Source organism: Lissotriton vulgaris, chromosome 2_1 (assembly GCF_964263255.1).
Source record: "Lissotriton vulgaris chromosome 2_1, aLisVul1.2, whole genome shotgun sequence".
Lineage (NCBI taxonomy): Eukaryota > Metazoa > Chordata > Amphibia > Caudata > Salamandridae > Lissotriton > Lissotriton vulgaris.
The window spans coordinates 212231102-212245237 of NC_141687.1; the positions used below are offsets into that span (position 1 = coordinate 212231102).

General features: G+C 45.6%; 1 protein-coding gene across 1 annotated transcript in view; it reads left to right on the forward strand.

The window, feature by feature from the left end:
• Positions 1-14136, forward strand: part of RHBDD2 (rhomboid domain containing 2) — a 111404-nt gene that overhangs the window by 38681 nt on the left and 58587 nt on the right. The window contains exon 2 of the mRNA XM_086954763.1: positions 11545-11952. Within this exon, the coding sequence (XP_086810889.1) occupies positions 11545-11952 (408 nt within the window). The remainder of the gene's footprint in view (positions 1-11544; positions 11953-14136) is intronic.

Below are 14136 nucleotides of genomic sequence, written 5' to 3' on the forward strand. Positions count from 1 at the left end.
TATACACACACACACTCGTGCAGGTTTACTAAAAGTTTGTAAGTGCATTTTTGTGATGTAAAGCGAATGATAATGTTGATCAACGTTTGTGTGGTAAAAATGTTTTTGCATTGCAAGTCTCTGGCAGTGCAGAACTAAATTACATTGTGTGGCCTAGTGCGAAAACTTAGGTAATGTGTGCAAAGTACCCACTAATACAGAATTGGGTCATCGACAGTTGGAGTTATCACTGGGCAGGTTGTCGCTTTTCTGTTTCTCATTAAACCTTTGGTCACTGAAGCAAGTCTCCAAATAGAACATAATACTACAAAAGTGTAGCTTTGAGAAGCTGAAGAGTGGGGTCCATGGATACCAATGGAGTCGAACACAAGACCGAGAAAAGCACAAATGATGTAAATGAGGTGAGACCGACCCAAGGGAAAATAAAGATGAAGCAATAGAATGGAAAAAAGAAACAAAGGCTGAAATAATATAAGGAAATATATTAAAGATTAAGAATTCCAGATGGAAAAAAGATGTAAATAAGGAAAGCAAAGGTGGTGGTGATGTAATCATTTATTTGGTAGGATTTCCCAGTTGAAAGGTAATTATGCAATTTGTATCCCATTCTGAACGTAACTGCGAAGGAGAGCTTTACTGCGATGCTTTCTGCTCTGAGTAAGGGATAGCTAGCAGTAACTTGTTCCTTTTTCATCACTATAATGGAGATGCTTGTAAAATAATTGGGAGCTTTTCCGTGCCATCCATTTCCTAATTTGCTCCCTTGTTTGTAACTGCTGAAGTTCAGAACTCACTTTTTAACCCAAGCACCCACTTGCAGACAATGCTGCTTATGCCTACTGCTCGAGTTTTTGCACAGCTTTATCGCTAACAAAGTTTACTTTTTATACTTCATTTTCAATTTATTTTATTAAGTGCACATTTATTAAAAACCTTTGCACAGAGTGCCAGTAACAAATCGAAGAAAAAAAAATATGTAAGAAGACAATGCATTACAGTAAAAAAAGGTTAAGAGCTGACAAGACAAAAATTAAAAACGTGCTCTTACAGCCAGAATATTGAAAAAACGGTTCAGTCAACCTAATGCCAAAGATGAGGGACATATTTTACATTAACAGCACTATAAGTGCTAAGCCTGAATGGCTACATGTCCTTTCTGTCAAATCCAGCTAGAGACACTTGTGCTATTCCTAGAGACTGGTGTTGGCTCTTACATCTGGGGCGCAGGGTAACTGGTCTGTAGCTACGTGGTCTAAAATTAACAGGACCCCCTAAGGTCTTGAAGTCTTTCAGTCTAGTTTGTCCAGATACTTCGCAAGCCAGAAGCTCAGCTGCATGTTCTTCCCACTGTACTTTTTAGGTTGAGCCTGGACAGTGCGCATGCGCTGTTCTGTGAGGCATGTAGTATTGAGTTAGGGATGTGAAGATCAGCCCATATTTTTAATTGGCTTGTCGTACTTCTTAAATGCTGGCTTCTGATTCCTTCATCGCCTTTTTAGTCCCTCCTTAGTACTGCCTTGTCTTTATTTGAAACCTCCCATGGCAACCGGCCATTTTACTTCTAATGTTACACAGTACGTCTTATATAGTCTGTATGCACTATTTTTTTTAATAGGTTTTGCCCTCCTGCAGGCAGGACGTGCTTCCTTTACATTCAGTGTGCCATGTGTGCTTGCACTTTCCCGGCTTTTGCATTGTTTGGTCCCCTGATCCTGCGCTTGTATTTAGTTAATTACTTTTCCTTCACAGCGCGATTCTTTCAGAGCATCCAAAACCAAGCAGCGGCGTTGGAAGAAGGCTCAGCCCCCGTCCCTCCCCCTCACACAATGCACTGAAACCTGAAGAGCAGCAGAGGAGAGAGGCAGGCGGCAGTCGGAATCACAAGAAGCATTTGCAATGCAATAGGTCTTGCATTTGCGAGACTTTGAGCTATTGGCATTGTTAAATGACAACAGTGCCTTTTTATTTATGTGTTGGTTTTTAAAACATAATTAAGTCATTGTCATTTACAATGCAAATTGCTTAGACTCACTAATGCGAGACCTATTGCATGGCAAATGCTTGTTATATAAACTGTTGCAGGTGCGTGCCACCGTGCGGGTGCGGGCTGATCAACCTGAATGATCTGTTGTTCTTAGTCATCCATCCACATTATCAATACAAGTCTACCCCTTGGGTCAATACAAGTCTACCCCTTGGGTTGTCTAGACAAGTCTTTCACTCCCCCGTGTGAGGCTCAGCTCAGTGGAAACCACTGCGTGTCAACCTAGGATCCCTGAAACAGGTCACTACCAGTAATACTCAGCACTGGCCTACCAGCAGCCAAACCACTCCTGCCGCTGACATAGATGACCTGGTGGGTAATACAAGTAAATCTGGGAGGTCAAATTGCTCCTCCTGCCCATGGTTGTGGTTGCCAGGACAATCTGCCTCAGAACCTTGCACTTTCCTATGGAGAAGTGTGAATTTGATTGTAGAGAAACAGGTTTGTTTGCATTTTTGTTATTTTCTGCCACTGGTACTAAAATGACAAATTGTATGCATAGAGTAGAATCCAAAAGCTTTAGTCACACTCTAGTTTCATAGACCTGCTGTCAACCGGTCTAAATTCTATATAATTTATTGGGGTGTTAATATGTCACCGGTAACTTTGAGTGCATACAACTTGACATGAGGGCTCCTAATGATGGTACTCTTGAACAGCCTTTGTGTGTGTGACAACTAAAACAAGCGGCTACTGAATTAAGCATACGTAACAGCTGTGTATGTACAACATGCTTTGTTTTTTATATCTTTTATTTCCTTAACAAGCAGCCCTATTTTATTATATTGTATGGCACTTTGAGAAACACTGTGTTTCCAAACGTATTCTAATAAGCGGGATTGTGCAGCAGTTCCATGCAAGGAAACATACTAGGAAGGGACTGAGAGATGCCTACAAACTCTACCCATATGCTTTTTAGAGGCTCCTACGAGATACATTGCTTGCAGGGGAGAAAGGGCAGTGCTAGTACAGACAGTAGCACAGAAGCGGGTAGTAGTGGGTGGCACTAGGAGCAGACTAGTAGGAAAAATTGAGCACAGGCCTTTATTTCCCTTTTGGCAAATTGAGCACTGGAACCGTCTGTATAAATCTGTTAATTTGGGATGATTTTCTAGGGAATGATCTTAGTCTGGGAATGGAGCAGTTCTGCAGTAATAATGGGGAATGATGAATTAATGACCTGCAGTAATTGATTGATGTTAGGAATTGAACACAGGCTTGTTCTAATGAAGTCAAATCCTGTAGTAAAAGTGCATGCCTAAGACTGAAAGCTTGGGGTGAGCTGGCAAGGTTACATGCAATACAAATACCATGGAAAACGCACACACACACACTCACACTTACACCCTCTCTCTCGCAGTAGAGATCCCTCTACTTCTCACAGCTCCCCCCACCCTCTCTATGAAAAACACTATGTATGCCATGGTCAGCAGCACCACAAGCAGTCCTTCAAAAAACGGATAGTACTGTACGGATGGGACCAAGAAGTATTTCTTCAAACACAGCTCATGTGGACTAGAGGTAGCAGCAGTATATGTATGAGACTATAGCCTCGAAACATCTCAGTTGCCATGCATGACACAACCCCCACTCTCTGTTATCTTCCCCTTCAAACTAACGAGCTAGCTCAATTATTACAACCCGCAAACAGGATAAAATCCCCATACCTGCTGCCAGACTCCTTCACGGGGTATGAGCAAGAAATGAATTGGGATAATTCCCTCAGCAACGTTCTTAGTGCCTCACCCATGCAGCTCAGCCCAGCCCAGCCTCAAAGTTACCTTTTATAATTAGACTTATGGAAATACACCTGCTGGCCCTTAAGATAGGGTGACCAGATTTTGAGTAGGGAAAATCGGGAAAGGCCAGGCATAAACGTAGGACTAAAAGCTTTTAGCCTTACTTTTATGTCTGGCCTGTGCCGATTTTGCTTAGCCTTGTACCTTGTAACTGTACATAAACACACACATACACCATTAGATATGCAACAAACTTGAGTCTGAGCGCATCCCCTGCCTCGCTCTCCATCCCCACACTGTCTCCCCATCTGCTGCAGCTGACCTGCTGCGCTGCGTGAAAGAAACAAATACAGTTTACTTAAGGAGAGCGCATCTGTATTTCTCTTTTCAGGATGACCTAACCTTTGTTACAAAAAACGTGACATCAGTTTAAAATTAAGGAAAGCATCGGGACATCAGGACAGTCCTTGGAAGACCGGGACTGTCTGGGCAAATCGGGGTGCCTGGTCACCCTACCTAAAGACCCAATTGATTACCATAAAGACTCTTGTGTACCATAGCTCGCTAAAATTCTCAAGCTCTTCATAGATTTCATTGGTACTTTGAATGAGGGTTAGCCCTAGCCTTTGTCAACCGGTTCATCTCTTGGGATCTGGTCGACAGCCATTTCGTTCTCCAAAACCTTTGTGATTGAATGTGTGTCTGGGTTGAATTTTGACTGGATTGAAACTTTTTGCCATGAGCCATTGCCAGCATATGTAGTTACTGTCTGGTCATGCATGTTGTGAGTATTCTGTGGATTTCTGCAGAGATCCTCCTTGTGACCTCACTGTCTTAGAACTTCAAACCAATTCGCCTGCTTTCATATCTGTGCTCACTGCCCTTGGATTCGAGTGGAGGACGATTATGGGACATCTTCCCAGTGCATAAATTCGTCCACCAAGGAGGAGGGACATTTTGCTGTGCCTCAATAAAATAATTTGGTTATAGTTCTTAGTTGCAAAGTTGAAACCAGCCTCTTTTTTTTTTTTCTTTAGACCCCAACTGGCAAAGGCCTATATTCATGTTGAAAAAGTATTCGTTACAGTACAACACTCTTCATCGTTTTTTGGTTGAACATTCAAGATCTCTTGTATATACTTTAGTATACTTATGTGTTTGTACTTTGTGGGCTCTGGAGATCAGCCCTAGGACTTATCTGCTTCTTCTTAGGGACTTTCGTTTCTGTTCACCTGCCTCTATTTAACTGTCTTAATAGAAAACGACCAGTAGAGGTCAGTAAAATACCAGAATTGCTTTCTGCTGAGGAACTTCCTTTTTAGGGCTCGACCTCTGCAATGCGCAAGCATTGCAGACGTCGAGACATATTGGGACTTATCCAGAGCTTACCCAAAGGGGCGATTTGTTGCTGTGCCCGTGAAAAAGCGCGTGCACAGCATCAAAGCCACCAGCCTCCCTCCCACAAGCTGTCCCCAGCGTGCGCTCTGGCATTTCTCCTCCCCTAAATATTCACTGCCCACGGTCGGCCGGCACATCAAAGGCTGCTGCTCCCCGTGCGTCTTGTCACCCTTACTCTCACCTAATGCTCCTATTCGCCCCTCCTTTTGCTAGTGTTTTAAAACTACCAGTAGTATTAATTACAGAGGTAGTTCCATATGTAGTAGAATCACATAAGTCGACTGCCAGTTTAGAAAGTGCAATATGTAGCTCAGATCGAGTAAATCAGTTATTCCTTTTGGCACACATCATTTTGGGGAATGAGGATTGTGTTGCCTGAGTTGGGATGCCAAGCTGAGTGTTTAAGAAAATGTGTCGCAAATTTGAAAAAAAAGTAATTCATGCTTTTTATTGTGCCATGCACTCAGTTGTTAGTGTATAATAGAAGCTATTTCTTCTTTGTGTCTGTCTTTGGTTATTTTCACCCACCACCCAGCTCCACCGATGCACCCACCACACAGCTACACCGATGCACCCACCACACAGCTCCTCCGAGGCACCCACCACCCAGCTCCACCGATGCACCCACCACCCAGCTCCACCGATGCACCCACCACCCAGCTCCACCGATGCACCCACCACCCAGCTCCACCGATGCACCCACCACACAGCTCTACCGATGCACCCACCACACAGCTCCACTGATGCACCCACCACCCAGCTCCACCGATGCACCCACCAGCCAGCTCCTCCGATGCACCCACCACCCAGCTCCTCCGATGCACCCACCACCCAGCTCCTCTGATGCACCCACCACACAGCTCCACCGATGCACCCACCACACAGCTCCACCGATGCACCCACCACCCAGCTCCACTGATGCAACCACCACACAGCTCCATCGACACAGCTCCACCGATGCACCCACCACAGAGCTCCACCGATGCACCCACCACAGAGCTCCACCGATGCACCCACCACAGAGCTCCACCGATGCACCCACCACAGAGCTCCACCGATGCACCCACCACAGAGCTCCACCTATGTCCCCACCACGGAGCTCCACAGATGCCCCCACCACACAGCTCCACAGATGCCCCCACCACACAGCTCCACAGATGCCCCCACCACACAGCTCCACCGATGCCCCCACCACACAGCTCCACCGATGCCCCCACCACACAGCTCCACCGATGCCCCCACCACACAGCTCCACCGATGCCCCCACCACACAGCTCCACCGAGGCACCCACCACACAGCTCAACAGATGCACCCATCACACAGCTCCACAGAGGCACCCACCACACAGCTCCACAGATGCACCCACCACACAGCTCCACCGATGCACCCACCACGCAGCTTTACCGATGCACCCACCACGCAGCTTTACCGATGCACCCACCACACAGCTCCGCCGAAGCACCCACCACACAGCTCCGCCGAAGCACCCACCACACAGCTCAACCGATGCACCCACCACACAGCTCTACCGATCAACCCACCACACAGCTCCACCGATGCACCCAACTAAGCTCCACCGATGCACCCACCACACAGCTCCACCGATGCACCCACCACACAGCTCCACCAATGCACCCACTAAGCTCCACCGATGCACTCACCACACAGCTCCACTGATGCACCCACCACACCGCTCCACCGATGCACCCACCACCCAGCTCCACCGATGCACCCACCACCCAGCTCCACCGATGCACCCACCACCCAGCTCCACCGATGCACCCACCACCCAGCTCCACCGATGCACCCACCACACAGCTCCACCTACACAGCTCCACCGATGCACCTACCACCCAGCTCCACCAATGCACCCACCACCCAGCTCCACCGATGCACCCACCACCCAGCTCCACCGACACAGCTCCACCGATGCACCCACCACACAGCTCCACTGATGCACCCACCACACCGCTCCACCGATGCACCCACCACCCAGCTCCACCGATGCACCCACCACCCAGCTCCACCGATGCACCCACCACCCAGCTCCACCGATGCACCCACCACACAGCTCCACCTACACAGCTCCACCGATGCACCTACCACCCAGCTCCACCAATGCACCCACCACCCAGCTCCACCGATGCACCCACCACCCAGCTCCACGACACAGCTCCACCGATGCACCCACCACACAGCTCCACTGATGCACCCACCACACAGCTCCACTGATGCACCCACCACACAGCTCCACCGATGCACCCACCACACAGCTCCACCGATGCACCCACCACACAGCTCCACCGATGCTCCAACTAAGCTCCACCAATGCACCCACCACACAGCTCCACCAATGCACCCACTAAGCTCCACCGATGCACACACCACTCAGCGCAACCACAGCTTCACTCAGCGCAACCACATCATCACTCAGCACCACCACAGCATCACTCAGCACCACCACAGCATCACTCAGCGCAACCACAGCATCACTCAGCGCAACCACAGCATCACTCAGCGCAACCACAGCATCACTGGTTCAAATATGTTCTTTCAATGTTTCAAGCTGTTTTCACGCTTTATTACAAATCACAAAAAAATGTTAATATTTCACTTCTGTTCTTGGATTTTCGTCACAATAAAAAACACTGAACATAATCTTCACAAACGTTATTTACAAAAGTTTAAGCTATTACCATTACAAATTAAATAAATTATTTAAGTATTATTTAAAAAAATTAAAAGCCATTGTTATTTGTAATATCAATACATCTAAGTCACGTAAATACAAAACATGTTGCAGTACAAATGCTATAGTTGACAACATTTGCGAAAGTTATAACTATTGGCATTGAAAATGACAAAGCTATTAATTTAGCTATTTTAAAAAATAACACATAAATAAAAAATAATTCATTTATAAGACCAATAGCTCAAACATTCGTAATGCGAGCCCTATTGCATTTCCAATGCTTGTTACATTTTTTTGGCAACTGCCTTTATTTAACTTTCTTGATAGAAACGACCAGCAAGAGTCCGTAAAATACCAGAATCACTTTAGCATTCTCTAGATTCCAGTCCATGAAAATTGTCTTCCACGAGCACCGCAAACAATAATATTTTTTTCAAATCTTCTATTTTCAGTGATATTACCACCGAAGGCCCTGATTTTATATTAAAAACAGAGCTTTGGACTATACCATTTCCTGTTGAAAGGCAATATTTCTCTCCATGTGTTCCCATACCTGGCGTGTCACGTAGTTTGGTGCTTACTTTCCATCCATGTTAAAGAACAGTAGATGTTTCAGTACTCAGGCTAATGTTCTGCATAACTAAATACATATAAGGTCCCAAAGCTGAGACCAATTGCATTGCAAATGCTTGTTCCTTTTCCCCGCACTACCAAATTAAATTCCTTACGTCGAACTGTTTTATAGAACCAGCATTCTTTCTTCCTCTCAGTACTAGACAGTTGTAACTTCGTGTCCTAAAAAGAAAGAGAGATTATAAAACATGATGCCTCAATCTGAAAAGCACAGACAGTGGTCATCAATATACTGAGCCTTACATATCATGTCAAGGCTTTAAAAGTCTCCAAAACCTGCCTCCTTTACACTCAAGCCCCAGCCAATTGGCTCTCATTTGCTAGAATAGCTGGGCATACACAATAGGGAGAGGACCTGCAAATTGGGTGTAGCGGGATATGAACGGTTTGCTTCTTTTCATTTTAAGTGCAGCACATGGAAACTAATATATTGTATGTAGCCATGAGTGCGGCAAAAGGCAGAAAGTAAAAAATGCATAGCACGTATCCTGTCTTTATAATAGAGGGCTTCTATTTCTGTACGTCGTTGTGCACATTGATCCAGCTAAGCTCTCCAACAACCCTCAATACTCATCCCACTCAACCCAGGAGCAACTTTACCTTTACTCATCGGTGGGGCCCATAACACCGCGAGTCATACGTTCACACACTATACCGCTCCTGAATAAGTGAAAGGAAAGACGAGCTGCTGGTTAGCGGGGTACCTAACATCTATACTATATACATTATTTACATTTCAAAGTTATCTGACCTGAAATAAGAAGGAACATAATACATCAAGGTACTCCGCTATTCTTTCGATGGACCAATTAGTAGAAGTCAGTTAATGGCGATTAAGTCCAGCTCAACCACAGAATTCCTTACAAATGTTAACTTTTAATTCTGTCATGACTTTATTAAATCAAATGAAAACAACTTGAGTTTTAAAGTTTCAATAGTTTATCTATTTCTTATAGGAAAATGAATATAGCATATTCTTCAGACAAGCAAAATGTAAGCATTTATTTAGTACATGTTAAGGAAGAAATAAAATTTTGAAAGCATATTACCCATCAGTCATAGGCGAATGACTGAGTCAAATTAAACAGGTTCCCAAATTGTATGTCTCTATTCTCCTCAATGCCTCCCTTCTGACATAAAATCTCTGCAATCGATCATCTTCTCTGCTCCATCCAAGTTAAAGTCCAAAAATATTCCAAAGTCTCTAGCACCATAAAATTGTTCAAACCGAAAGCATGTCGTGGTGCAAAATAAAATCTGTGGAGCCAACTTTTTCTCTCTTTTTCGCAAGCTCTTTTATACCCTTTTTCTCTTACTAACTTAAATTGAAACTTTTAGGGTCCACAGTCATTTCTGATTGGTCCATTAGAGCGGTGGTGATGATCACCTCATGTACTCTTCGCTCAATCCAGTTTGAATTTTGCGATGTCATTCTTCCATAGGTTCTCACGACCTCTTCAGAAATTTAAGTTTTCATCCATTCTTTGTATCAGTTTTTCATTATTGTACTTATTAAGCTTCCTTTCACACGCTTTTAGATGCAGGCATCCTTTGGCACATTTCCTGCTCATTGGTCAAGCTGACCTTGACATCTCTCACTCCGAGCACAGGCCGTCCGCTTACATTTCTTACACACTACGCATGTGTGGGGGCCATCTTTTCTAGAGTTTTGCCATTATTTCAGTAAACAGCCATCTTTCCGACTAGGCCGTGCAGGCCTAAATGGGAACTAATGCGAAAATAAAATAACAGGAATTAGATTTAGAATTTTTGCCCTTCCGTTTACCTCCCACTATTCTAATTTTTCCCGTTAATTGTTACCTAGCAAAAGCAAACACATAAGTGCCATTTTACTCACCATTTGTTTTCTCTTTTTGCCACAAAAGACGTTCAACAGTAGCACAAACACACTTATTTAGTCCAGAATATATTATCACAGCTCTGTTAGTATGACTCATTTTGTTTTTGTTAGTATATTATTTTTGCAAATATCAATTAGTTTCCCCACGTGTAGTGTCAAAGTTTTACATATATTTTGTTGATTAGTTTACGTGCTTCACTCCATTAGTGTTATTATGGTTATGAGAGATTAACTTTACAAGGGGTACACAACATTTTTTGTCTCTCCCCTGCTCTATCTACATCAGTGTAGGAATGAGTGTATATATCCTGTTTTCTGTAAATCGATGCTAAACAAAATATTAGCTTTTGCATTCTTGTAGTCTAGATAATCAGCTGCGTAGGCTGATCGTTCTAACCTAAACGTACAAAAACAGAAGGATGACCTACATACATGTCATTGGTAAGTTAAACCTTTGGGGAGAAATAAGCAACTCCAAGCCGCATCTGGCTCCCTAATGATTTGTAAAATGACAGTAAATCAACAAACAGAATATCGTGCAGAGACTCTTAGAGAAGTATGAACGCTATTACGTGAAGATAAAATTCTTAGTTTGTCATTTTCGTTCAATAGATATCCTTCTTTGGTGGGTGCCTATTACATCTTTGAATTAGGTGGCAAAGGATGCTGGCTCTTTTAATATTACAAGGTGGTTGGAACTTTCGGTCACTGGGTGGGACCTAGTCATTTTGGCCCCAGAATTAGTGAAAACCTGTCGACACCTGATGGTGGCGTTTTTTAAGGAAATGGTTTTGAGTGCCTTTAAAAAAAAAAAAGCATGACGTTTGATCTTTAACGTTTATAACATATGTTATGTCTCATTGAAATAGTTTTATAGAGAAATATAGCCAAAATACTTATGTCACTGACTAAATATGCTCACTAGAGCTTCAAATGAGCTACTCTGCAGGTGTTGGTCTGCCACAGCAAGAGGAAAACCTGCCGTCCAATTTGTGTATCTGACATAAGCATCCCGGTTTTATTTTAAAAACTAGGGACACATCAGTAAGTTGGTCTTCCCCACAAGGATTTCCTATACATTTTGTCTCAGCTAGCCTAACTCGATTGGGGGATTACTTAAGCCAATCATAGCTATTTGCACAAGCATTTCTCAAAGTTTTTCTTTCTCTGATTCAGTTCACAGGTTGTTAACGTATGCATTTTACCACGAAGACTGGAATTCGTTGTTCTGTAGCTACCTGATCATCTGGTACTTTGGAGGTGGCTTTGAGCAGAGCGTTGGCACGGTGAAGTACTCCCTCCTCACCGTGGTGTTCACGGTCTCCTCTGCACTACTGTACCTGGCGCTCCATGCTGGCACAGCAGCCCTTGGCCTTGAGAAGAAGGAACGTGTGCAAGGGTTTACCACCGTAGTCTTTGCAATGATCAGTGCCTTCACCATCAGCTCCAGACTGCGGCGGATCTTGTTCATGGGGTTCCTGATTCCCACGAAGGTGCTTCCTTTGCTGTTCCTGGCCATATCACTCTTCCTTCCACATGCTTCCTTCCTCAGCAACTTGTGTGGAATCCTGGTTGGCCTTGCCTGTATCCTTAAAGCATTCAGAAAGTCTTTTCCTATTTGTTTGTAGCATTGCAAGGTAGCGCTGTCAAATGAAAGGGTGTCTGTGCATGCTTGACGCATAAGCATTTTTCTTTGGTCTGCGTGGCGCAGTATCTTCAACTCCTTTCGAAGGCAGTGCAGCTTAGCTGTACACTGCCAGATCAGGATTTGTTGCCTGCAGGATGGTTGTGTGAGTTCAATGCAGCTGAAACATGGTGTAATCTGTAGGCTAGATGGCCGAATGCCAGCCAGACCATTGCCCCAAGGTCGGTTAATTGAATAAATATTATTAAATGTATTGAATGCTCTAACACTTGTTAGTGACATTTTAGAACATGCATTAGTACAAATATTGTGGAGTCATAGGTATTGTATTTATTTGTTGGTATGAGTTTTGGTTTGCATTGCTTTTGTGCTAGTTATGGATTATGAAGTTAATCATAACGAGTGAATTTAATTGATTTCTAGTTTTAACTCCTAACTATAAGTCTACTTTAACTGTGGTTTCTAAAGAAATAATTCAGATTTTTTCAACTTACTTTATTTAAGTTGTCACAACCCAATGAACCATAACTTCACTTTAACCTAATTTTTTCTACATCTTTTTAGGTTTCGCCCTGGCCGTAGCACCTGCGAAGCAGGTGCTCCGCCCAGGGTGAAATCTTATGATCCTACACTATGGGGCTTAGTTCCGCCTCTGTCTTCCATTGGCTAGCTCCATAAATGGAGGCTAGCCATTGGAAGAGATTGGCTGTCAATCATGCTTTCCCCGCGAAAACGCGATTCGGGGGCGTTTCCGTGTCTTTTTTTAAGTCACGCCCTCTCCTCTTCCCATTGGCTGGAATTTTAACTTCCAGCCAATGGGAAGGGGAGAGCACGCAAACACGCCCCCCCCGAATCCCAAAATGACCTGGTTTCAGCTGTCTGCCCCTCCCTTGTTATTACTTGATTTTTGCTTGCGAGAAAGAGTCACTCAAAGTCCTTGAATGCCACTCATAATTATAATTAAATTATAAAAATTGCAGACATAAGCAATCTGAAACCTTGGCCGCTTATGCACCTCTACATACCAGTGAGTTGAATGTTCCCCGTCTAGCGCTCTGTTTCTAAATCGACTCGCAGCCCTTGGGAGAATTCCTAAAAAAAATAAAAACTAACCCTATTAAACCATCTGTACACTGTAAAGTTGATAACAGTTGCTAAAGCGTGAGGAAAGCCGGGCGAAGCACGAGGCGAGCGGGCTGCCGGGCACGGGGCCGGGCCCGGGCGGAGGAGGAGGGCCGCGGCCTAGAGGAGGAGCCGCCGCGCAGGGCGGGAGCGGTGGAAAAGGAAGCGGCCTCCGCAGCGCTGGCTCACTCGGCCTGTTCCCTCGGTCGCCGCCGCAGCGCTGGCTCACTCGGCCTGTTCCTTCAGTCGCCGCGTTCTCCACAGCCGGGTAGAGGCAGAGCCGGTGGTAGCAGTCGCCGCCATGCCGCCCGTGGACCTGAGGAGCCGCGTGCGGGGCATGATCGAGGCCCAGCGGGTCGTGGTGTTCAGCAAGACCAGCTGCCCCTACTGCCACAAGGTGCGCGGGGAACGGGGCGCCAGCGATCCGGGAAAGGGAGGAGGCCACCGGGGGAGGGAGCGCCTCTCCTCAGCAGAGTCTGAGGTAACTCTGGTCACAGGCCAGTGTGGGGGGCGCCGGACGGGGCATGAACTAATTGCCGGGGTACCAGGGAGGGAGCGGGCAGGGAGGGCCGGGAAGTGCTCCTCAGGCCAGGGACAGGAGGCGCACCTCAGGCCGGGGGGCACCAGGCGCTCCTCAGGCAGGGCCCGCACCTCACACCGGAGGCCTGAGGCGGGGGTCTCCTCAGGCCGGGGGCAAGCGGCGCTCCTGCTCGTGACTGAAAGGCTTGTTGGCGGGTGACATTCCTGTCAGAGCTCAGGCCGACTTCCCGCCATTTGCGGCCTCCCCCCGCCTCTTAATGTGCCCAACTAGTAAGTCTGAAATCCTCGCCCGCAGTCACCATGCCGTCCCATTGTGTAGTGCTTGTGTAATCCTCTGCACTTTTCTGCTTCAGCATGCCCTTTCGCAGTTAAGTGTTACTCAATCCTTTCTTCCGTGGCTTGCACCATCCTAGTCGAATGACTCCCTCATCCTTCCAGAGACAACCCTCCATCTTTATACC